Source organism: Myotis yumanensis, unplaced genomic scaffold (genome assembly GCF_028538775.1).
Source record: "Myotis yumanensis isolate MYYU_CA2020_CCGP unplaced genomic scaffold, mMyoYum1.0.hap1 SCAF_5, whole genome shotgun sequence".
Classification (NCBI taxonomy): domain Eukaryota; kingdom Metazoa; phylum Chordata; class Mammalia; order Chiroptera; family Vespertilionidae; genus Myotis; species Myotis yumanensis.
In genome coordinates, this window is record NW_027223756.1 from 89,481,116 (window position 1) to 89,504,048 (window position 22,933).

The 22,933-nt window shown below is 50.9% G+C and overlaps 1 protein-coding gene across 2 annotated transcripts in view; it reads left to right on the forward strand.

Annotated features, from left to right (window-relative positions):
• The window catches only part of NWD1 (NACHT and WD repeat domain containing 1), a 72,204-nt gene that overhangs the window by 12,545 nt on the left and 36,726 nt on the right, over nt 1-22,933 (forward strand). For both annotated transcript variants that reach the window (XM_070416331.1, XM_070416332.1), the window contains exons 5-10: nt 3,991-4,288; nt 8,263-9,535; nt 16,651-16,854; nt 18,086-18,245; nt 19,632-19,749; nt 22,531-22,689. In XM_070416331.1, the coding sequence (XP_070272432.1) occupies nt 3,991-4,288; nt 8,263-9,535; nt 16,651-16,854; nt 18,086-18,245; nt 19,632-19,749; nt 22,531-22,689 (2,212 nt within the window). The remainder of the gene's footprint in view (nt 1-3,990; nt 4,289-8,262; nt 9,536-16,650; nt 16,855-18,085; nt 18,246-19,631; nt 19,750-22,530; nt 22,690-22,933) is intronic.

Genomic DNA, 22,933 nt, shown 5'->3' on the forward strand with positions numbered 1-22,933 from the left:
AAATTATTAAAGGGGGGGAGGTGGGAAGAAAAAGAACCCCAGGGGGAATCCGATTTTGCAACCCAAATGGAAGGCAGTGAAAAGCACAACACAGTTTCCAGGTGACACGGGGAACCGGAGGCTGATCTCTGAGCTTCTCCCAGGCCCCACTGGCCCAGGGACCTCTCGAATCCTTCCAGAAGAGCTCTGAGGGCCGACCGGATGGAGCACCTCTCCCCACGTCCTGCTTTTCTGCTGCACAGGCACCTCCCCGCTGTCGCCCCAGAGTCACAGCTTCGTTCTCCTGTAGTGGCTCTGGTTTGGGGGGCTCTCCATGGAAAGCTGGGCTGTGCTGGGGGCCCTTGGAGAGGCTTCTCTCTGGTAAATAAGTCATTAGGCGGCATGGCAGGGGACCTCGCCCCGGGCGCTTCTCCTCAAGGCCCTGCGTCTCTCGGGGCCCCAGAAGCTCCAGCGTCTCCTGACAGTTGCTTCTGATAGCTCCTTGATCTCATTCTTTGCAGCTCTTCCCACTCCCCTTGCTTCCGTCCCACAGACCTGAGCAGTATTTAATTTTAAAAAATATGTTAACCATCTGTCTTCTTCCTAAGATCTCTGGTCTGTGGTTTGCTGGTGACTCCTTTCTCAAGTGTCTTTGTCCCTCCAAGGCTGTGGCTATTGGGAAGGCCCTGGGAGAACCGTGTCCTCTTCAACATCCTGTCATCTCAGATTCCATATCCAGGTTTCCGGGGTGCACACCCCTGGGATATTCTGGAACAATCCAATGAAGGGGGAGGGGTGCTTGCTTCTATTTCACGAGGAAACTCAAGACTCTGGGCCCTATGTCCCAGACCTAATTCTCTTGCATTCCAGTCTGCACTTTCTCGGAATCTGTTGGGGCAGAGAGAGGGTTTCCTAGTGTTCTCAGCACCAGAACTAAAATATTTGGTCCTCCCCACACCCTACAAAATCTTGCCCTTAGCATGGCCTTTTCTCCCTCCACTGCTCCCTTCTTATTGGTGCTTTCCTGCACTGGAACATGCTGTTTCCTCTGCTTGTACATGCCTGCACTTCCTGCCACAGGGCCTTTGCACATGCTGTTTTCGCTGTTTGCCAGGCTTTCTGTCCAGTGCATCCTTCTCAGATCTTATTCTGCAGCTCAAGCCTCATTTCCTCAGGGGAATTTTCCTGACTCTACAGCCCACATGTTTATCTTTTCTTCCTAGCATCAGCTGCACTTTGACGTTGGTGCCTGACTCACCTGTTAGGACTCCCAGGTCCAGGAAGGCAACGACCCAGCCTGTTCTGGTCACTGCTGTCTCTTGAGCAGCTGTCATGGGCTTGGCTCAACAAATATTTGGGGAATGCCTGTGTTCAGAACTCAGAGGTTCCACGTTGGGACTTGGTTCCTCCCCCCCCAACCCCCCAACCCCATGACCTCAGACCAGTTCCAATTTGGCACCTTCTCTGGGGCCCGAGTTTCCACATCTAACAAGGAGGAAGCAGGACTTCGGGTTTTCCAGGGAGCATTAGAGCTGGGAGGAGTGAGGCACTTGCCTTCAGCGCAAAATTTAAGGGGGTGCCCAAAATCGTAGCTATTGAGATAAATAATTTAGTGCAATCTTTTTTAAAAAAATCAAAATTGATCCAAAAAAATCCCCAAGGAACAAAATATCAAAATTCTGCATAAAGACAGGATCCTTCCTGCCCTTGTGAATCCTCACTGGGCCCGGCTCCCGGCTGCTGTTGGAGACAGTCCTGCTGCCAGGGCCACCTCAGGGCATGAGATTTGGGCAGAACCCACGGAGCCTGTAGCTCTTGTCCCAGTGCCTATTCCTGGGGCAACCCAGTGCCTACATATGAGGAGCTGCCATTTTCTCTCATGTACAAAGAAGGGAACACGAATGTCCTGAGGCTGCTGCAACAAATGGCCACAAACCAGTTGGCTTAAAACAACCGCATTTATTCTTTTGTGGCCTGGAGGCCAGAAGTCTGGAACCAAGGTGTCAGCAGGGCTGTGCGCCTGCGTACATTTCTCAGGGAGAATTTTTTTCTTATTTTTGCCAGCTCCTGGGGGCTCCAGGCATCCTTGGCTTGTGGTTGCATCACTCCAATCTCTAGCTTTGTTGTCATACCATCTTTTCCACTTTTGTTTGTGTTAAATCTCCCTCTGCCTGTCTCTTATTAAAGACTAGAGCAGCAGTCACCAACCTCACTGATGGTCCGAAAGGTTGGTGACCGCTGGACTAGAGGCCTGGTGCATGGATTCATGCACCGGTGGGGTCCCTCGGCCTGGCCTGCGGGGATCGGGCTGAAACCTGCTCTCCGACATCCCCCGAGGGGTCCCAGATTTCGAGAGGGTGGTTCTCGGGTGATGCATCCTGGAATCGGGCTCCCTCCTCTCTGGTTCTGGGTGAGTCACCCGAGAACTGTGGCTGCCAAGTCACCACAGCTTGGCAGCTCCTGCATTGAGCACCTGCCCCCTGGTGGTCAGGGTGCATCATAGCTACTGGTCAGAGTGTCTGCCCCCTGGTGGTCATTGTGTGTCATAGCTACCGGATGGATGGTCAGACTGTCGGGCAGTTGCTTAGGCTTGTATGTATATACTAGTGGCCCGGTGCACAAAATTTGTGCGGGGGGGGGGGGTGTGTCCCTCAGCCCGGCCTGCACCCTCTCCCATCTGGGACCCCTCAGGGGATGTCTGACTGCCAGTTTAGGCCCAAGATGGGATCGGGCCTAAACCGGCAGTCGGACATCCCTCTAACAATCTGGGACCGCTGGCTCCTAACCAGTCACCTGCCTGCCTGCCTGATTGCCCCTAACCACTCTGCTTGCCAGCCTGCTTGCCCCCAACTGCCCCCCAAATCGGCCTTCTTGCCTCCAACTGCCCCCCCCTTGCAGACCTGATTGCCCCAAACTGCTTCCCCTTGCTGGCCTGCTTGCCCCCAACTGTCCCCCACTGCTGGCCTGCTCGCCCCCAACTCCCCCCGCCCTCCTGGCCTGATCGCCCCCTAACCGCCTCTACCTCAGCCCCGCCACCATGGCTTTGTCCGGAAGGATGTCCGAAAGGTCTCCCGGTCTAATTAGCATATTACCCTTTTATTAGTATAGATAGAGTCTCAGGATTGCATTTAGGGCCCATCTAACTTAATTGCATCAGCAAAGACTCTGGTATTAGTGAGGGATCTCCAGAGAAACAGAACCAATGGGATAGATAGATAGATGATAGATAGATAGATAGATAGATAGATAGATAGATAAGAGGAGATTTGTTATAGGATTTGGTTCATATGATTATGGAGGCCGAGGAGTTCTACATATGTCACCTGCAAGCAGGAGACCCAGGAAAGCCGGTGGTGTAATTCAGCCTGTGTTGAGGCCTGAGAGTTGAGGGGCTGATGGTGTAAATCCCCATCTGAGTCTGAATGCCTGAGAACCGATGTCCAACGACAGCAGACAGATATCTCAGCTCAAGCAGAGAGGAAGTTTGCCCTTTCTCCTTTTTGTTCTGTGGGGCCCTTCGTGGATTGGATGGGGCCCACCAGCACTGGGGACCATCTACTTTACTCAGTCCACCACTTCCAATGCTTACTCTTCCAGAGACACCCTCACAGGCACACCCGGAAACCATGTTTGACCAGCTATCTGGGCATCCCTTCACTCAGTCAAACTGACACATAAAATCAACATCACAACCTTGTTTGATTAAAGGTACATTCACAGGGCCCAGGGATTAAAACCAGATATCTTTGGGGGAGGGGGCTGCTATTCAACTGCCACAGAGGGCTTCCCAAGCAAAAGATGCTCAATCAGATTCCAAATGTACCTCCCGTGCTCTCAGGTACCTCCCCACACAGGTGCTATCTTTGCCTGCATTTCTTAATGTGATTTTCACCATCGCACCACAGCCAGACACATTTTTAGGAGCTCTGCGTGCCTCACCAAGGGTCATAGAGCTAAGTGCCAGAGCGAGATTTGAACCCGTGCCCGTCTCTCTTACCCTCTCTCTGCCAGGCCCTCCTAGGTGACCAGTACGGCCCCTGTCCGGTCCCTACGCTGATCGAGGAGAAGGAGTGGGAGGCACTGAAGGCCCAGCTGACCGCCAGGCCAGGTGACCTGGAGCTGGTGGCTCACCACTTCCGGAGGGACGAGAACACTGTGCCCCCCAGCTACGTGCTGCAGGCCCTGGGCACCGGGGACACCCGTGCGCCGGAGGAGGCCACCCTGACCTCTGTGCTGCGCTGTGGAGCCCAGGAAGCCAGGAGGCTGGGCCTCATCACCCAGGAGCAGTGGCATCGCTACCAACGGTCAGGTGAGGTAGTGAGACTCCCCGGGACCCATGGGCAATGCCCACGTGTTCAGAATACACATTGAGTGTTGTCCAAACGCCACGGGTCCGCATTTCTATAAATGCCGAACCAGCCTAGCTCCCCGGTTCTCATTATACAGATGACCCTGGAGAGTTCAGCCGTGTTCCAGTTAAGTCTTGGTCTCTTAGGATCCTCCTCTCCTCCTCCGGCTCCATTTCTTCTCCCAGGGAGGCTCCTGGCTTTAGGGCACATGTTCTAAGACAACCATCCTCCCTGTTTGCCTTGGACCAAGAGGCTCTAGGGATGCAGGACTGTTAGGGCCAAACCCAGGACAATCCTGGGAAAACTGAACGCCCAAGTTAGACCGTGCGGAGAGCTCAGTGCTCTGGCCTCGCTGCGCCTGCCTCAGCGGGGAAACGGGCCCAGGGAGGAGGAGTCTCATCTGGCCCAGGGTGAGAGCAGGGATCAGACCCTGCCACTGCTGAGTCCATCGCCGGCTCCCGCCCGGCCCCTCACCTCTCCCCCCACCCCCAACCCACGTCATCCTCCACTCCAGATATCAGAAAGACTTTTCTACAAATGCAGCATAATCAGTTCCTTTCCCTACCACTTGCTGCCAGCAAGAAACAGGTTCTTGTCGCTTGTGGGTTAGTGATACATCAGTTTGTGGGTTATTAGTATGTCAACTTATATCACCAAACATTACATGTAGGAATTTATGTTACTGAAACTATTAAATATATGAATTTATATTCCTAAAACTATGACATATATGAATTCATTTATCTACATATTCAATATATGAATTTATATTATAAATATACTAGGGGCCCAGTGCATGAATTCGTGCACCTGAAAGGAACTGTGGGCTGAGAGGCTGCTGTGGGCACAGGGGTGGATCTTGACCCATCCTCCACGCCTCCACCAAGCCCCACCCACTGTCTGCCAGCAGCCCCTCTCCCGCCGCTGCCGCTCCCATGCACTGACGGTGCCCAGCTCCACTCACACCCACTGACTGTCAGCGGGTGCGAGTGCCCGGCACTGGCCCCATTCGCCCCTCAGGAGCAGGGGGAGGTGGAGAAGCCCTCGGGGGCTATTGGGGCTGGCAGCCGCCGCTTGCACCCGCTGACGGCGCTGAGCGATTGGGGCGGGTGCCAGGCATCGGCAGCAGGTGTGAGTGGGGCCGGCGCTGGCAGCAGGTGTGAGCACGGGGTGGGACCATGGTGCACAGGAGCAAAGAATTTTCAGTAACCACCAGAGGCTCACCCCGATGACAGCGGCCAGTGCCCTGCCTTGGTCTGGCACTCCCGCTCACCTGCTCCACCATCACACTGCGGCCGACGCCTGCCATATTCCGCATGTGCTCCCTGGTGGTCAGCGCACGTAATAGTGACCAGTTGTTCAGTTTTTTGGTTGTTCAGCTGCTCAGTCTACAGTGGGGCCTTGACTTACGAGTGTCCCGACTAACGAGTTTTTCGAGATACGAGCCGTCTCTCGGCCGATTTTTTGCTTTGAGTTGCGAGCTAAATTCGGGTTACAAGCCAGCTTCAGATACCCCACAGCTAGGTGGCCCAGCGAACGTCACAGTGAACGCCACAACATCAGCCCAGCATCACGTGTCTCACTCATTCACTTCTTGATTTGACATACGAGTAATTTGAGTTACGAGCTCGGTCACAGAACGAATTAAACTCGTAAGTCAAGGCCCCACTGTATTTACCTGGTAGGGTTTATATGTAATATATATATATTACATATGTGGGTTTATATTATATGTAAACATTAAATATATTGATTTATTTAAAGATATTGAATGTAGTAATTTATATTAATAGCATCTTAATTTTGTTAAATATATTAATTATATATTATTTTACTAAAATATTAAATATATAAATTTATTTATAAACATAAATATATGAATTTAATTTTATTAAAATATATTGATTATATATAATCTATTACTAAAATTTAATGTACGTATTTATCAACATTAAATATATGAATTTATGTTATGAACATTAAATATGTGCACAAATTTAATATATTGATTTATTTAAAGATACTAAATATAGTAATTTATATTAATATTTAAATTTTATTAAAATATATCAATTATTATCTATTAGATATATATTAATTCTAGTAATGACATATTTACTTTTAAAAAATAAACTTTTTGGAGAGAGGATCATTTAAAAATTTTTAAAAATGTATTTTTATTGATTTTAGAGAGGAAGGGAGAGAGAGAGAGAAACATCAAGAATGAGAGAGAATCATTGATCAGCTGCTCCCTTGTGAATCAAACTGTGACCTTCTGGTTCATAGGTTGATGCTCAACCACTGAGCCACGCCGGCTGGGCAAAGGGAGGATCATTTTAGATTAACAGGAAAGTACAAGGTTATAAAGCTACAAAGATAGTGCAGCGTTCCCGTATGTTCTTTGCTCAGATAAGGTAACATCTTAAGTGATTGCAGTACATTTTCTGGGACTGAAAAATGGACACGGATACTTAACGTCAGTACAGGATGATTAACTAGACTCCAGACGTCCTTCCGATTTCCTCAGTTTTCCCTTAACATCCCCCCTATGTCCCAGGACCCCACCCAGGGCCCCACATTGTGTTTAGTCGGCATGTCCTTAGGCTTCTCTGTCTGTGACAGTTTCTGTCTTCCCTTGTTTTTTTTCATGACCTTGACCACTTTGAGGAGTACTGGTAGGTGTTTTGTAGAATGTCCCTCACTCTGGGCTTGTCTGGTGTTTTCTTGTGATGAGACTGGGGTGATAGGTTCTGGGAGAAAGATCACAGAGGTGATGTTCCCTCCCCAAGCCTCATATCAGGGGTATCGGGTACTTGACGCCCACCTGACATCACAGGCGATGCTAGCCTTGGTCCTTTGGCTAAGATAGGAAAGACATATCCATTTTGAATACACGGTTGATGTGACTAATGTTGATGGCTACTGTTTATTGAACACTTACTATGTCGCTATTGTTTGCTCCATGGCATGGAGCTAAATATGCTAATTGCCTTCATGACACGTCTGCCATCAAAGCCATGCTCAGTATCTGGGATCTGTGCTTTGAAATGGGGCTGGATTTACAGCTCAGCCTGGCCCCTTTCCAGCTGTATTGACTTCTCGCAGGCTTATCGCCTCAGTTTTCTCATCTGTAAAATGGAACCAGTCAGAGTTAGTATGTCATGGAGTCATTGTGGAGTTTAAACGGTCTTGTCCTAGCCATGACCTCATTGGAGCTCTAAGCAGCAATGTCAAACGTAGCCAGTTAAGAAGTCCCACATGAAAGAACAAATAGGAACTCCTCGAAAGTAGCAGAAAGCATAATGCATGTCAGCAATGGTGTCTCGGGCATGTTACTCTCCAGGTACCTTCCTCAGCTTTCTTTTCTAAAAACTTTTTATTTTGAAATTCACAGGAAGTTGCCAAAAAAAAAAAAAATAGTAGAAAGAGGTTCCATGTATTCTTTTTTTATTATTTTTATTTTAAAGAAAAAGGAGTTTATTACTTTCTGGCCCTGGAGTGGATGAGGCAAACCACGGGGCACAAGCAAGGTGGTCGGGGGAGAGTGTGCGAAAGAGCAAGCCTGGGTATCTGCTTTTCATTTATTTATCTATTTTTTTAAAATATTTTTATTGATTCCAGAGAGGAACAGAGAAGGAGAGAGGGAGATAGAAACATCAATGATGAGAGAGAATCAGGGCTGCTACCTGCTCTGGGACAAGGGTCTGGCACAGGATGGCCCGAGGACCAAATCCAGCCCACCGTTTGTTTTTTGAAGTGAAGTTTTATTGGGACATACTGGAGAGCATTCATTTGTCTAAGGTTATGCCATGTCACTCAGGCGCATGTTGAGCTTCAGAACCACTATCCCCACCTCCCAAATGTGTCTCCCCAGTGGCCCCACCCAGGCCAGCGGATGACACACACTCTCTTCCCTTCTCCTCTACTCTCGCAGTCATCGAGTGGGAGATAGAACGGGGTCTGCTGAGCCTGACAGACGGGGAGCAGGGGGCCACTGTCTTCTTGAGGGAGATCCAGGACCTGAACAGACACATCCTGGAAGACTGTGCCCTGAAGCTGGTGGACCGGCTCGCAGACGGCTGCCTGGACACAGACGCCCAGAACCTTCTCAGCAGCCTCAAGGGGCGCATCGCTGACATGCAGCCGGGAGTCCTCAAGGCCCACCACCTGCCGTGGAGCCGCGACCTGGTGAACCCCAAAAATAAGGCTCACGCCCGGTACCTGCAGGAGCTGGGGGAGCAGTTTGTGGCCAGGGCTAACCACCAGGTGCTCCAGCGCCTCCGGGAGCTGGAGGCGGGCCGGCAGGAACTGGCCTGGCTCTACCAGGAGATCCGCCACCACCTGGGGCTGAGTGCCGAGGCCACCCGGACCTTCTGCGGGCGCCAGGAGCTCCTGGCCCGGGTGGGGCAGCGACTCCGGCAGAGTGACAATCACCCCCACACGCCCCTGGTGCTTCTCGGACCCCCAGGCATCGGGAAGACGGCTCTGATGTGCAAGCTGGCCGAGCAGATGCCGGGGCTGCTGGGCTGCAAGACGGTGACCGTCCTGCGGCTTCTGGGGACGTCACAGATGAGCCGCGATGCCCGCAGCCTGCTCCGGAGCATCTGCTTCCAGGTGTGCCTGGCCTACGGGCTGCCCCTGCCTCCCGCCCAGGTCCTGGAGGCCCACAGCAGGGTGGTCCAGTTTTTCCACACCCTCCTGCACACCGTCTCCTGCCGAAACTTCGAGTCCCTGGTGATCCTGCTGGACGCCGTGGATGATGTGGACTCTGCCCACCGTGGGAGGGGGGTCCCCTGGCTGCCTCCCAAGTGTCCCCCGAGGGTCCACCTCATCTTCTCGGCCTGCTCAGGGCAGCGGGGAGTTTTAGACGCCGTGCAGCAGACGCTCAAGGACCCAGAGTCCTACTGGGAGGTGGAACCCCTCTCCAGCAGCCAAGGGCAAGAGATGATCCGGCTCCTGCTGGCGGCCTCCAGGAGGACGCTGAGCCCAGGGCAGAGGGACCTGCTCTGGGCCGGCCTCCCCGAGTGCGGCCACCCCGGGCAGCTGAGGCTGGCCTTTGAGGAGGCCCGGAAATGGGCGTCCTTCACCGTGCCCGCCCCTCTGGCCTCCACGGCTGAGGACATGCTGCACGAGCTGTGTGCCCGGCTGGAGCAGACCCACGGGCGGCTCCTGGTGGCCCGGGTGCTGGGCTACATTGTGTCTTCCCGGTAAGTCTCTGTTTTTTCTCCACATTAAAAAAACAGTCCTGGATTAATTTTATTCTTTTATGCCAGTAAATAGAGCTCATGTACAAGAAAAACACAAAACATGCCACATGAAAGTTCCTCTCTTAAAAATAAATGTGATTTAATGTACTAAGTTGCTGTCTATATACAACTCATAATATAATGCATATTGCTGAGAAACATTAGTTGCAATGCATGTTTTTTCTTTTTTTGTTTTTAATCCTCACCGGAGCATGTGTGTATTGATTTTAGAGACAGGAAGGGGGAGGGGGGAGAGATCGGTTGCCTCCCATACCTGGGATTGAACCCACAACCCAGGTATGTACCCTGATCGGGGATGGAACCTTTCAGTGTGTGGGACAATGTCCAACCAACTGAGCTGCACGGGCCAGGGCAGTTGCAATGCAATTTTTGGAAAGGTGCTTTCGGCCTTATTTTTTACACATAAAATAATTTTTAGGTTTTTTTTGAAAACAAGGAAATTCTCAGAAAACCTCAAGCAAAAACCTTGCACAGACCTGAGGGAGTCTGATGACAGTTTATAATATTAATCTGACCTTCATTATTATTACTATTTTCAATATTACCTTGTTCTAGATCATATATTGTTTCTTTTCCAGCCACCCCCATCCTCCTCCCCTTTGGCAACCATCAGCTTGTTCTCTGTATCGATGGGTCTGTTTCTGTTTTGTTTTGCATATTTATTTGTTTAGTGTTTTAGATTCCACATATAAGTTAAATCATACGGTATTTGTTGTTGTCTGACTTATTTCACTTAATAGACAACCCTCTCTAGGTCATCCAGGTTGTCACAAATGGCAAGATTTCATTCTTTTTTATGGCAGAGTAATATTCCACTATATATACATATATAGATATAGATATAGATATAGATAGATATACCAATATCTATCTATCTATATATATTATAAAAGGCCTGTGGCCCTAACGCTGTAACGACCAAAGACCAAAGTGGGTGGGCAGGGCCATGTGATTTCACAGACTGGGCTTCATATATATATATATATATATATATATATATATATATATATATTTTAGAGGCCCAGTGCATAAAATGCGTGCACTGGTAGGGTTCCTAGTGGCTGCCCTCCCTTCCCCTGGCCAGCCCCGCCCCCTGGTCGAACTCCCAGACAAACTCCTGGTAGCAGGGACAATTTGCATACTGCACTTTTATTATATAGGATACCATCTCTTCTTTATCCATTCATTCATTGATGAATATTTAGGTTGTTTCCATATCTTGGCTATTGTAAATAATGTTGCAATGAGCATAGGGGCACATATGTCTTTTCCAATTAGTGCTTTGGATTTCTTCAGATAAATACCCGGAGGTGGAATTGCTGGGTCCATATGGCAGCTCTATTTTTAATTTTTTGAGGAACCACCATGCTGTTTTCCACAGTGGCTGTACCAATTTACAACCCCACCAACAGTGCACAAGGGTTCCTTTTTCTCCGTGTTTAACTCTTTTTATTTTATTTAATTCATTTATTTTATTTATTTTTATTAATCCTTACCCAAGGATACTTTTCCCATTGATTTTTTTTTTTTTTTAGAGAAAGTGGAAGGGAATGGGGGGGATTGAGAGAGAGAGAGAGAGAGAGAGAGAGAGCCATCCATTGGTTGGTTGCCTCCCACACAGTGCCCCCGAACAGGGCTGGGGATCAAACCTGCAACCCAGGTCCTCTTTTTAAACTTGACATATAAGGCATGCAGTCATCTCCCAGGGCTGCTGTAACAAATCACAAACTGGGTGCCTGGCTTAGAACGAGAGAACTTTGTTCTCTTATAGTGCTCGAGTCCAGAAGTCTGAAATCAAGGTGTCAGCAGGGCCGTGCTCAGGTGCTAGAGGAGAATCTGTCCTAGGCCTTCCCTGGGCTCTTCAGTTTCACTCCAGTCTCTGCGTCTGTTGTCTCCTGGCCTCTCCCTGTGCGTGTCTCTCTGTCTGAATTTCCTTCTTCTTGAAAGGACACTGCTCGTGAGATGAGGGCCCACCTTCATCCAGGATGACCTCATCTTAACCTGATCACATCCCCAAAGATTGTTGTCAAATAAGGTTCCATTCACGGGTTCCAGGTTGACGCTTATTTGGGGGAAACACTATTCCACCCACAATAATTCATGTATCGTCAAGTTCACTCTTTTAAAGTGTACATTTCACACTGGCCAGTGTGGCTCAGTTGGTCAGAAAGGTTGCTGGTTCAATTCCTGGTCAAGGCACATGCCCAGAGTTGAAGGCTCAATCCCCAGAAGGCAGCCAACTGACGCTTCGCTCTCACATCAATGTTTCTCTCTCTCCATCTCCTCTTCCTCTCGCTCTAAAAAAAGCAATAAAAATATTTTTAAAAGAAATTATAGCCCTGACCAGTTTGGCTCAGTGGCTAGAGCGTCGGCCTGTGGACTGAAGGGTCCCAGGTTCGATTCCGGTCAAGGGCATGTACCTGGGTTGCGGGCACATCCCCAGTAGGGGGTGTGCAGGAGGCAGCTGATCCATGTTTCTAACTCTCTATCCCTCTCCCTTCCTCTCTGTAAAAAATCAATAAAAAATATTTTTTAAAAAAAGAAATTATAAAGTGTACATTTCAGTGGCATTTTGTACATCCCCAGTGTTTAGCAACCACTGTCCATCTCCAGAACATTTCATCACCCCCAAAGGAAACCCCATCTGCATTAGCAACCCCTCCCCACCCTCCCTCCCCCGGTTCCTGATACCCATTGATCTGCTTTCTGTCTCTACGCAGACAGAAATATAAGATTTATTTTGTAAAAATTTTACTTTGAAATACTTTCCAATTATAGACTAATGGAAGAACTCCCATTGTGCAAAGAATTCCCCTACATCAGGTTTTCTCAGCCGTGGCGCTACTGACGTTTGGGGCACATTCCTCTTTGCGGTGTGTGGGGCCTCCTGTGCACAGGAGGGTGGTAAACAGCATCCCTTGCCTCCACCCACAAGATGCCATCCTCGTCACGGCAACCAAAACTGTCCCTGGGTGTTGCCACGTGTCCCCCGCAGGCAGGATCGGCTCTAGTTGGCAACTGGTGCCAACCGCCCTTCCTACTGAATCACCAATTGGCCACATTAGCTTTGTCTCCCTCCCTCTTGTTTTCCTTCTCTTTCTCCCTCTTTTAAAATGTGTGTTTACTGATTTCAGAGAGGAAGGAAGAAGAGAGAAATAGAAGCGTCAGTGATGAGAGAGAATCATTGATTGGCTGCCTCCTGCATGCCCTGCACTGGGGATCAAGCCCGAAACCCCCCCATGTGCCCTGACCTGAATAAAACGTGACCTCCTGGTTCATAGGTCGACGCTCAACCACTGAGCCATGCTGGCCAGGCTCTCCCTCTCTTATTTATTTACCAATGTTTTCCTTCATACCCTCCTCCTATCTATCTGTCTATCTATCTATCTATCTATCTATCATCTATCTATCTATCTATCTATCTATCTTTTTTCTTTCTTTCTATTTTTTTCTACTGATCTATCATCTATTTTTCTCTAGCTAGCTAGCTATTTTTCTTTTATTTATAATCCCTTCTATTTATCTATCATTCTCCCTTTTTATTTATCTATCTAATCTGTCTCGATATCTATCTATTTATACATATACATACACATACAAATACACACATAGTTTTTCCCTAAACCATTTGAGTATTACAGGCATCATTCCTCTTTACCCTTAAATATTACATATTTCCTAAGAACAAGGACAACTAGAACCCCACGCTGCCACAGGACAATTATGAAACACAGGAAATGTACCACCGACACAATTATATTTAATACACAGTTTATAGTTAAAACTTGCCAATTGTCACAAAATGTCCTTTATAGCTGCCAATTCAGAACCACACATTGCATTTGGTTGTCATCTCTTTGGTCTCCTGTAATCGGGAACATTCTGTTGTCTGTCTTTGCCCTTTCGAAGAGCATGGACCACATTCCTCAATTATTTTTTTACTTTTCGTTGTTGTTAATCCTCACCTCACCCGAGGCTATTTTTCCATTGTTTTTTTTTTTTTTTTAGAGAGAGTGGAAAGGAGGGGGAGAGACAGAGAGAAACATCAATGTGAGAGAGACACATGGATTGGTTGCCTCCTGCATATGACCCTACCAGGGCTGGGATCAAGCCACAACCTATATGTGCCCTTGGCTGGAATCGAACCTGGGACCCTTCAGTCTGCAGGCTGATGCTGTATCCACTGAGCCAAACCAGCCAGGGATACATTCCTCAATTTATAATGGGTATATGTATCCTGGTCCTGTTTTTGAATAATGGGTCTGGTACAGGAGGTCTGGGGTAGGGCCTGGGACTCGGGCATCTCTCCTTCAATGCTGCTGGTCCAGGGAGCACAGCTTGTGGCGGGGGGTGGGGTTGGGGTGGGGGGGGCGTGTAAAGAGATTGTAGGTCCTTCCACCTGATGTTTGGTCTGATGTCTCCTTGTGATCACATCCAGGTTAAACCTGAATGATGCTTGGGCACCGATTTTTCCCCCACTGTAAGGTGCAATGTTCCCCTTTCTAATTACTAAACAACGTGCGGGAGATCTCAGAAAAAAATTCTTCTGAAAGCTAACTTCTCTGGCCCAGCCGGTGTGGCGCAGTGGTTAAGCATCGACTTATGAACTAAGAGGTCACTGGTTCAATTCCCAGTCAGGGCACATGCCCAGGTTGCAGGCTGGATCCCCAGTAGGGGGCGTGCAGGAGGCAGCCGATCCATGATTCTCTCTCATCATTGGTGTTTCTCTCTCTCTCTTCCTCTCTGAAAGGAATAAAAATACATATTTTTTTAAAAAGCAAACTTCTCTGAAGACTCAACCTCAAGCCAGTATCTACATCTAATTATAGGCTTGTGGCATGGGAGTCAGCAAAGCTGTAACAGGAAAATCCAATTCTAGTGTGTTTACGGAGTTTAAAGAAACGAAGTTTGCTCAGCCCAGAGGAAGTTTTGGGGGCTGCAAACTCTGGTGAACCTGGGTCAGGATGGTCAGCAGGGACGGCTCAGAGATGCCAGGTGTGGACAGTGACTCAGAAAAAACGAGCAGGAGCTAGAAGCGTGTTCATCTCAGGCACCCAGCAGCCCAGCTGAGCTCCCGCCCCAGGAGGGAGGGATGGAGGCCAATTAGCAGGCACACCAGGCAATAGAGCTTTCCCTTGACAAAAGCCGCCGGGAACACGCGAGCCCATCAGCAGAAATGCTTGACAGTGCAATTTTGCCTCTTCTCTGTTTTGGGGGCAGTTTTTCTCTTTCCGACCTTTATCGTTTGCCACAAATCAGGCAAGATGGGCGGGGATCAGCGAGGGGGCTTTTTGTCTGTTGTTTGGTTGGTTTGCCAGGAACAGAATCCCAATCACACTAACGCTTAAGCAGCCAGGGCTTTATGCGGAGGCCACGGGAGGAGCTCGGGAATCCAGGGCCGCTCCAAAGCCAGCTCCAGGGAGCATACCCCAGATTTCGCCACCAGTGCCCCAGAGTGGGGGCCTGGCATGGACTCTACAACGATAGACTGGGGAATGTTCCGGAATAAAGGGTTTGGGCCATCAGGCCACTGCGATGCTGTCTTTATGGGGGAAGCAGGTTGTCATGGAAACAGGCAAGCCACAGGAATCAGGGCAGCTCTTCATCCCCTCTCCCTCTGGATCCGCTCCGCACGTCAGCTTTTGTGCGAGGCCCTTCCTTTCTCCTCCCCAGAAGTCCAGCTTGCCTCAAGCTTCTGTTGGCATCATGAGCTCCCGTTTCAGGGACCTGACGCCATCGTCCTGGCTCCCCCTTGAAACCGCCTGCAAAATCCAGGGAGACAGAAATCAATTGGCCTTTCTGGCTCCAAGTCTGATCCAATTAGTAAAGCAGAGGGGCTTCGCCGAGGGCAGGACCCCCCCCCACCCCCCACCCCGGCCTCCGGGTGCGGAAGGCGGTTGAAGGATGGTGACTGCAGGGGAGGGGACTTCAGTGCCTCCAGCTCAATGAACATATGCTGTTTGCAGACGGAGTCGTTGGTGTGATGGTGGAGCCAGGAGTGTGTTCCCCTCACAGCACCCAGCCGCCCAGCTGAGCTCCGCCCCCAGGACGGATCTGAGTTGTTCTAGGCCAGCGGTTCTCACCGGGGGAGATTCCCCACACATACCCCCACCTGGCAATGCCCGGGGACATTTTTGTTGTCATAACTCGGGAGGGGGCTGCTACTGACGTCTAATGGGTGGAGGTCAGGGATGCTGTTCAGCACCCTGCCGTGCACAGGACACCCCTCAGGGAATGATGAAGCCCCGCGTCAGCAGTGCTGAGTGTGAGGAAGTCCGCCTCAGCCTGAGAGACCCTTCTGCTCTCTCTCTCTTTCTCTCTCTCCCCTTCTCTCTCTCTCTCTCTCTCTCTCTCTCTCTCTCTCTCTCTCTCCTGTTGATACCCACCTTGTCATGCATCAGAGAATTCTAAGTAATCTCTGTATGTGAAGTATGTGGCAAGTGTCTTGATCAAAATGAAGACCCTTAGGTTTGATCGACCCTAACAAAGACTTTGCTCAACATAACAGAATTTTTTTTAAAAATCCACACAAGTTTGTAAGTGAGGTGCGAGCAGACGCCAGCCTCCCGCGCTCCCCTGCTCCGAAATGAACTCTGACAGTCTCCGTCCCTGCGAAGCTCTCACGCTCACAGGTGTTGCACTCAGTTCAGCACCAAAACTTCAGATGATCGATCGCCCCATGTAAAGCCACTCCCTCTCTCTCACTCAGCCCTTTCTCAGGCCAGGAAATATGGGGTAGCCTGGGGTGGGCATAGTTGGTTTCCGCATTATTTTCCCAAGTTACCTCCTCTCTCCCTCCCGATGCTCCCATGGGAGGGGGTGGTTTGAGGGTCTGTAGCTGTGTGGAGGCAGAAGGAAAGGTCAGGAAAGATCTTAAGTGATGGGTACAGCTGGAACCAGGCGTTGGTGCCCTCTGGGCCTGGGCACTGTCCAAACGCTGATCCCCGGGTGTCGGGCAGGACACTGTGCAGCTGGCCATGTCCCTCTATCCCCTGGTGTCTGCGTCCTCTACGCGCAGGAGCCACAGGTGTGTTTCCCGTCCTTCCTCCCTGCAGGCACGGGCTCTCGGAGGCTGAGCTGAAGGACGTACTGTCCCTGGATGATGAGGTCCTGCAGGCTGTGTACCAGGACTGGACCCCGCCCAGCAAGGAGCTGCTGCGTTTCCCACCCCTGCTGTGGGTGAGGCTCCGCCGTGACCTGGGCAACTGCTTGGCCAGGCGACCTGTGGATGGCTTCACACTCCTGGCCGTCGCCCACAGGTGGGTCCAGTGCCGAGACCACGCTGTCTGTGTGCCCCAGAGCAAAAGCTCACTGACCAGGCTCCTCCTCGGTCCAGATCCTCTCCTCTCCCCATCCCCAGGGGTCAAGTCCACGTGGTCCAGCATTCAAGGGTTTCCATGGCCCGACTCTAACACAATTAACCTTGTTTTTATGAGGAGAAATCCTATAGAATAAAAGCCTAATATGCTAAGTGTCTACTGCTCGGCCATTCGCTATGATGCACACTGACCACCAGGGGGCAGATGCTCCAACCGGTAGGTTAGCTTGCTGCTGGGGTCCGGACGATCAGGACTGGGCGAGATAGACTGGACACGCCCTGGAGCCCTCCTTAGGTCCCTCCCCAGCTGCCCCCAATTGGGACTGGTCGAGATGGCCCCGATCACCGGCCAGGCCAAGGGACCCCATGCATGCACGAATTTGTGCACCAAGCCTCTAGTTCACTCATAAAAGTCACCATTTTTAAGTGTACAATTCAGTGGCACTTAGTACATTCACAGTGTTTGCAACCATCCCCTCTAAGTAGTTCCAGGACATGTTCATCACCCCAAAGGAGACCCCGGCCCCATGACCAGTCACCCCCACTTCCCCCACAGCCCCTGGCAACCTCTAACCCACATTCTGTCTCTGCGCCTGGCCTGGCCTGGACATTTTATATCGATGGAATCACACAACATGTGGCCTTTTGTGTCTGGCTTCTCTCGCTCAGCATCATGTTTTCGAGATTCATCCACGTTACAGCACGTGTCAAGGCTTCATTCCTCTTTATGGTTGTATGGATGCATCACCATTTACTTATCTGTTCACCCACTGATGGATATTTGGGTTGCTTCCACCTTTAGAGAGTGTGAATAGTGCTGCTGTGAACTTGTGTATACAAGTTTTTCAATTCTCTTGGAATATACTCAGAATATATATACTGCATATATACTGTATATAATTCCAGGGATAGAATTGCTGGGTCATTCAATAACTTATTTTATGTTTAACACGAGGAGCCCGAAGGTTCCTTTTTAAATAAGTTTATTTGAGGGGGGGGAAAGATGGGTAGATTAAGAGATAAATGTTAAGTAGCAACTAGGACAGGTGGTCAGAAGACTTAGTGAGCATCTGGATGGTGATTTAGGGTGGACTTGCATTTGGGAACTGTCTCCTGACAGCTCCGAGCTTGCCGGGCCCCCAGGCCCACCAGCCCATGTCCCCTCTCTGCAGACAGCTGGCTGTGGTGGTCCGGGAACGCTACTTGTCGGGGCCCGAGAAAGCCACGAGGCACGGAATCCTGGCTGACTTCTTCTTGGGAGCCTGGAGCCAGGGCACCAAGAAACTCATCACCCTGCCACTGGTGGGGAAGCCCCTGAACCTGGACCGCAAGGTGAGGTGTCTGCACCCCTGTTCCCCACCTTCAACCTCCACCCGGCTGTGCGGGCAAGACCAAGTCACTATTCACACATTTCCTTCCAGTCTTTCTTCTTTTATGCCCAGGAGCTCTAAGACTTGGCATCTTTAGCTGATGTGCTGCCTGCTCGGGTTTTTTTTTTTTTTTTTTTTGCCTCTCAAACACTTCAAGGCACAGCTTAAATGCCTCTTCCTTCAGGAAGCCTTCCAGGTTTTTCTTCCTTCTCAATTACTTGGTCTTTACTTTGTGTTTCCTTCACTCTGAGGCAGAACTTGTAAGTTTCTTAAAGTCATTTTTTTAAATGATTTTTGAAATCATTTTAGATTTAAGAGGAGTTGCAGATTGAATGCAGAGACTTCCCATGGGCTCCTCTGTCCATTTCCCCCACATTAACATCTTCCATAACTGCAGCCCATTGATTGCAATTAGCAAATACACTTGCAAGTCTTCTGTTGTCATAGATTTTTCTTTTTTCTTTGTCCCCGTGATGGACAGGGGAGGCCAGAGACAGGGCCAGGCCTGATTGTTTCTCGGTGCTGCCCTTTCTCCTCTCTCAGGACTCACAGGTCTTCTCCCTTGTGCCAGAACCCCTGCAGGCTGTCGCATCCTTTCCCTCTGGGACTTGGTCTGTACTCCTTCCTGGCCTCCCAGCCTCAGGACCTCCTGCTTCAGTCCATCCTCCCAAGGACTGCTTCTGACGATGCAGCCTGATCATGCCTCTCCTCTAACACCTCCCATGGCTCCCCAGTGCCCTCTGTGTCCTGTCCAACCTCCCCAGCCTGATATTCATGATCTTCTGCCTACAAACTCCCCAGTCTCTTTCCCACCATGATTGCCCACTATGCCTTATTATTCAGCCCTCCCCAAACTCTCATTCTGCTCTCTCTCACCTTTGGACCTTTGCACATGCCATTCCCTTGCCCAGGAATCCCATTGTTTGCCCTCACATTTCACCAGACAGACTCCTACTTATCCTCTGAGACTCTGCTCTCATGCCCCTTGGATTCCTGGAACCCCACATCCCTCCCTCTGCCCCAGCACAACTTGTGGTGGGTCTAGGGCAGTGGTCGGCAAACTGCGGCTCGTGAGCCACATGCGGCTCTTTGGCCCCTTGAGTGTGGCTCTTCCACAAAATACCGATTTCTGCGTATGGGCCACGAAGTTTCAATCGCACTGTACGTGCGCGCCCACACGTGGTATTTTGTGGAAGAGCCACACTCAAGAGGCCAAAGAGCCGCATGTGGCTCGTGAGCCGCAGTTTGCTGGCCACAGGCTAGGGCATCTCTGTCTGGAATTGTGTCCCCGTTCCCTCCAGCATCACACAGTGCCCGGCCTGGCCTGCCATCCCCTCCTCCTCTGCAGGTGGCCCCCCAGCCTTTGTGGTTCTCGGATACTGTTGCAAACCTGCGGAAGCTGAAGGAGTTGCCCTATCACCTGCTCCACTCCGGCCGCCTCGAGGAGCTGAAGCAGGAGGTGCTGGGTAAGCCCTGGGCAGGGCTCGACCCTCCACGGTGCTACCCCTTTCAAGAGCCTGGGAAGAGTGAAGGGCAAAAGTCAACATCCGTGGCTTCTCTTAGGCACCGGGTCTCACCTGTGTGGTTCTGTGCCCCCTTCTCAGGGGCACTTGGCAATGCCTGGAGATATTTTGGTTGTCAAGGCTCGGGGAGGGCGTGCTATTGGCCCTGAGTGCTAGTTGATAGTGCAGAGGGTGAGGAAGTCAGCCTTAGAACGAGAGTGACCCTGTCTGTCTATCAATATAGCAATTGTTTATCTGTTTACCTGCCATCTTTCTATCATATCTGTTCCTCAATCATATCTACCTGTCATATCTGTCTATCATTTCTATCTCTATCTCTCATTTACGTCTATCATCTTTATATCTATCTATCCATCTGTTGTCTATCCATCCATCTTTCTTTTTGTCTATTTATTATCTACTAGAGGCCTGGTGCATGACATTCGTGCATTGGAGGGGGGGTCCCTCAGCCAGGCCTGTGCCCTCTCGCAGTCCGGGACCCCTCAGGGGATGTCTGACTGCCAGCCAGCAGTCGGACATCCCCCAAGGGGTCCTTAGTACTGCCGAGGAGGTGAGAGAGGCTCCCGCCACCACCGCTGTGCTGGACATCCGTGAGCCCGGCATTGGGCTGAGCGGCGCACTGACCAATAGGGGGAAGCTCTTGCATTGAGTGTCTGCCCCCTGGTGGTCAGTGCGCATCGTAGCCGTTCTGCTGTTCAGCAATTTGCATATTAGCCTTTTATTATGTAGGACTAGAGGCCCGGTGCACAAAAATTTGTGCACTTGGGGGGGAGGGGGGGTCCCTCAGCCCGGCCTGTGCCCTCTCGCAGTCTGGGACCCCTTGGGAGATAACGACCTGCTGGCTTAGGCCTGCTCCTGGGTGGCAGAGGGCAGGCCCAATCCCTAGGTGCAGCCCCTGGTCGGGTTCAGAGCAGGGCCGATTGGGGAGTTGGGGTGCCACCCCCTATCACATTCAAGGCAGGGTCGATGGGGAGGTTGCGGTGCCACCCCCTGTCACGCACAGAGCAGGGCCAATCAGGGGGTTGGGGCGCTACCCCCTGTCACGCACAGAGCAGGGCCCATCAGGGGGGTTGGGGAGCTCCCCCATGTCACGCACAGAGCAGGGCCCATCAGGGGGTTGGGGAGCTCCCCCTGTCATGCACAGAGTAGGGCCGATAGGGGAGTTGGGGCACCGCCCCCTGTCACACACAAAGCAGGGCAGATCAGGGGGTTGGGGCGCCGCCCTCTATCACCCACAGAGCAGGGCCGATCAGGGGATTGGGCGCCGCCACTCTCACACTCAGGGCAGGGCCGATGGGGAGGTTATGGCTCTATCCCGTCACACACAGAGCAGGGCCCGTGGGGGGGGGGGGTGCCTTACTCTGTCACACACAGAGCCGCAGGGCAATCAGGGGGTTGGGGAGCTCCCCCCTATCAGGCACAGAGCAGGGCTGATCAGGGGGTTGGGGCGCCTTCCCCTGTCATGAACAGAGCAGGGCAGATAGGGAGGTTGTGGCCCCGCCTCCTGTCACACACAGAGCCACAGGGCGATCAGGGGTTTGGGCGCTGCTCCTGTCACGCTGATCCCGGTGCCGGGAGGCCTCGCAGCTCCGCTGATCCCAGTGCTGGGAGGCATATTACCCTTTTACTATATAGGATAGAGGCCTGGTGCATGGGTAGGGGCTGGCTGGTTTGCCCTGAAGGGTGTCCTGGATCAGGGTGGGTGTCCCCACTGGGGTGCCTGGCCAGCCTGGATGAGGGAATGATGGCTGTTTGCAGCTGGTCACACACCCTTGAGGGTGGGGTTCCCCACTGGGGTGCCTGGCCAGTCTGGGTGAGGGGCTGAGGGCTGTTTTCAGGCTGGTGGGTGACTGAAGCTCCCAACCGCTCCTTCTTTTCTTTTTTTTTTTTTATTCTGGGCCAAGGCCTCTGCTGCTGAAAGCAGGTATCTGGTTTGTTTCAGTTCTATAATTGAAACACTGTATCATCTCCAAATCTGAGATCCCGGCCGGCTGAAAGCTGGTTTCTGGGGTTTTGTTTAGCTTCTATATTTGTTACAATGTTTCAAACTGCCAGCTCAGAGGCCGGCAAGGCAGGCGGGGAACATTGGAGTCCTCCTTCACTGAAGCAAGCAAGCCTCATGTTCTCTTCGCCATCTTGGCTGGCAGTTAATTTGCATATCGCCCTGATTAGCCAATGGGAAGGGTAGCGGTCATACGCTAATTACCATGTTTCTCTTTTATTAGATAGGATTATCTCTATCTCTAATTACCATTTATATTTGTCTATCATTTCTATCTCTATCATCTATGTCTATCATCTTTGTCTTTCCATCTGTCATTTATTTATCCATTTTTCTGTCTATCCATCTATTTATCTATTCTATGTATGTATGCATGTATGTATCTATTCTACTAGTATGTATGTATATGTCTATGTATATATCTATGTATATATGTATCTATGTCTGCATGTATGTATGTATGTTTCTCTCTATCACTCATTCATCCCTGTGATTCCCAACCAGGGGTGATTCGGCCCCCCAGGGAACACTTGCCAATGTTTATGTTTTTGATCATCATGACTCAGGGGGATGCTACTGGCCTCTGGTGGGTGGGGACCAGGGATCCTGCTCCACACCCTGCAGTGCACAGGACTGCCTGCCGCAGAGATCACTGGGCCCCGTGTCAGCTGTGCAAGAGTGAGGAGCCCTGGGAGCCCACCTCACAGCCCTTCTCCCCGCAGGCAGCATGAGCTGGATTTCCTGCCGAGGTGTCTCCGGGGGCATCGAGAGCCTGTTGGACGATTTTGACCTGTGTGCCCCTCACGTGGACTGCCCCGAGGTGGGCCTGGTCCGAGAAGCCCTCCAGCTGTGCCGCCCGGCCGTGGAGCTCCGGGGCCTGGGTGAGTCGGGCGGGCCTGGCGGGGGTCCGCTCTGTACTGACCACTAGAAGCCCACTCCTCACTGAGCCACCTGCTGGATTTTTACTACCCAGCATACCTTTCTTGTCCACACCCTTGGGCTTGCTCCTAGTCCAGCCTCTAGAACTTTCAGTTGAACTCGGTAGAGCTTTGGAGTGAAAACTACCAAAGCTGTGTCTATCCCCTCGCCCGGCCCAGCGCCGGTTCTAGAAAGGACCAGATAGGT